The sequence below is a fragment of the Nicotiana tomentosiformis genome, chromosome 6, assembly GCF_000390325.3.
Source record: "Nicotiana tomentosiformis chromosome 6, ASM39032v3, whole genome shotgun sequence".
In the NCBI taxonomy this organism is placed as follows: Eukaryota; Viridiplantae; Streptophyta; class Magnoliopsida; order Solanales; family Solanaceae; genus Nicotiana; species Nicotiana tomentosiformis.
Genome location: NC_090817.1, coordinates 117,070,776 through 117,073,546, shown reverse-complemented (window position 1 = coordinate 117,073,546; position 2,771 = coordinate 117,070,776). Strand labels below are relative to the sequence as shown.

General features: G+C 43.2%; 1 protein-coding gene across 1 annotated transcript; it reads right to left on the bottom strand.

The window, feature by feature from the left end:
- LOC138894646 (uncharacterized) lies at positions 1-423 on the bottom strand. Its single transcript, XM_070179359.1, has one exon. It carries the CDS (start codon positions 421-423, stop codon positions 1-3), a length of 423 nt encoding a protein of 140 aa, XP_070035460.1.
- Between the last annotated feature and the right edge of the window lie 2,348 nt (positions 424-2,771).

Sequence of the window (2,771 nt, the reverse complement as noted above, 5' to 3'; positions counted from 1 at the left end):
TCACACTTTCTTGTTGTAGGTACGGGCCATTCTTTGTTGGTACAACTGCCCGTGGAAAACTGCGGCCATTCGCTTTTCATCAATCATAGTTAATTTTTCCAATCGGGCCTTGATCCATTCATCATCCTCGATCTCGGCTTCAACAATGATCCGAAGAGAGGGAATTTCAACTTCTACAGGTATTACGACTTCAGTTCCATAAACTAATAAGTAAGGCGTAGCCCCAACTGATGTGCGCACGGTTGTGCGATATCCCAATAATGCGAAAGGCAGCTTTTCATGCCACTGTCTAGAACTTTGAATCATTTTCTTGAGGATCTTCTTGATATTCTTGTTTGCAGCTTCAACAACGCCATTAGCTTTGGGCCGATAAGGGGTAGAATTACGATGCGTAATCTTAAATTGTTCGCATACCTCCCTCATCAAGTGGTTGTTCAGATTTGCAGCATTGTTTGTAATGATAGTTTTAGGAATACCAAAATGACAAATAATGTTGGAATGCACGAAGTCCACCACCGCTTTCTTGGTGACGGCTTTGAAAGTGACTGCTTCAACCCACTTTGTGAAATAATCAATGGCAACCAAGATGAATCTGTGCCCATTTGAAGCTTTCGGCTCGATTGGCCTAATGACATCCATACCCCATGTAACGAACGACCAAGGTGATGACATAGGATATAACTCTGAAGGCGGTGCATGAATCCGGTCACCGTGTATCTGACACTGATGACACTTCCGGACAAAACTGAAGCAATCTTTTTCCATGGTCATCCAGTAATAACCTGCCCGAAGGATTTTCTTTGCAAGGACATATCCGTTCATGTGAGGTCCACATACTCTCGAATGCACAACGTTCATGATCTTTTCAGCTTCTAGGGCATCTACACACCTCAAGAGATTCAGATCTGGAGTTCTTTTGTACAAGATTTCTCCGCTCAAGAAGAAACCGCTGGCAAGCCTTCTAATGGTTCTCTTTTAGTCTCCACTAGCCTGTTCAGGATATTTCTTTATTTTCATAAACCTTTTGATATCATGATACCATGGCTGAACATCTAGTTCTATTTCAATTGTATTACAATAACCATGCCTCTCTCGAATTTGGATTTCCAGCGGGTCAATATGGACATTGCCCGGATACGGCAGCATTGAGGCCAAAGTAGCTAATGCATCAGCTAACTCGTTGTGGAATCGAGGAATATACCTGAACTCGACGGACATGAATCATTTGCTAAGATCTTCCACATGTTGCCTATATGGGATAAGCTTGATATCTCGAGTTTCCCATTCACCTTGGGCTTGCCGAATGATCAAATCTGAATCTCCCATGATTAATAATTCGTCCACATCCAGATCAACTGCCATATTCATGCCCATAATGTAGGCTTCATACTCAGCGGTGTTGTTGGTACAGAAGAACCGAAGCCGGGCTGTGGTCGGATAGTGCTGACCGGTGGGTGAAACCAAAATTGCCCCAATCCCGACACCTTTTGCATTTATAGCTCCATCAAAGAACATTTTCCAAGCATTGGTGTCTTCTAGAATTACTTCAACTGAATTTACTTCCTCGTCCGGAAAGTAAGTACTTAGGGGTTGGTATTCATCATCAACCGGGTTCTCAGCTAGATGATCCGCCAAGGCTTGAGCTTTCATCGTTGTACGAGTGACATAGACAATGTCGAACTCAATGAGCAGGATTTGCCATTTTACTAACCTTCCCGTGGGCATTGGTTTATGGAATATGTACTTCAGAGGATCCATTCTAGTTATGAGATATGTGGTGTAGGCCAAAATATAATGTCCGAGCTTCTGGGCAACCCAAGTTAGGGCATAACAAGTTCTTTCCAATAAAGTATACTTGGCTTCATAAATGGTAAACTTCTTGCTCAAGTAGTATATGGCCTTCTCTCTCTTCCCGGTCACATCATGTTGCCCCAGGACACAGCCAAAGGAATTTTCCAAGACTGTCAGATACAAGAACAAAGGTCTTCCTGGCTCAGGTGGAACCAACACTGGCGGATTTGACAGATATTCTTTGATCTTATCAAAAGCCTCTTGACATTCATCTGTCCATTTGATTGCTGCATCTTTCTTCAGCAACTTAAATATGGGCTCACACGTGGTAGTAAGCTGAGCAATGAACCTGTTGATGTAATTCAATCTCCCTAGCAGACTCATGACCTCTTTCTTGGTTCTCGGAGGTGGCAAATCCCGAATAGACTTTATCTTTGTCGGATCTAACTTAATACCCCTCTGGCTGACTATAAACCCCAGAAGTTTCCTAGATGGAACTCCGAATGCACATTTGGCTGGATTCAATTTCAAATCATACCTGCGCAGACGCTCAAAGAACTTTCTCAAATCTTGCACATGGCCTTCTTGTGTTCTGGATTTAATGATCACATCATCCATATACACCTCAATTTCCCGGTGCATCATGTCATGGAAGATGGCAGTCATGGCTCTCATGTAAGTTGCCCCGGCATTTTTCAAACCGAATGGCATGACTTTGTAATAATAAGTGCCCCACGGTGTGGTGAAAGCTATCTTTTCTGTGTCGTCCTCATCCATCAGAACCTGGTGATTCCCAGCATAACAATCCACGGAAGACTGTATCTCATGTTTGGCACAGTTGTCAACAAGAATATGAATTTTTGGCAGTGGAAAAGTGTCCTTGGGACTTGCTTTGTTCAAATCCCGATAATCAACACACACTCGGGTTTTCCTATCTTTCTTCGGCACTGGGACCACATTAGCCAACCACGTGGTGTATC

Coding starts and splice junctions, on each gene's coding strand:
- LOC138894646 (XM_070179359.1), bottom strand. CDS start 423: ATGAGGGAGGTATGCGAACAATTTAAGATTACGCATCGTAATTCTACC.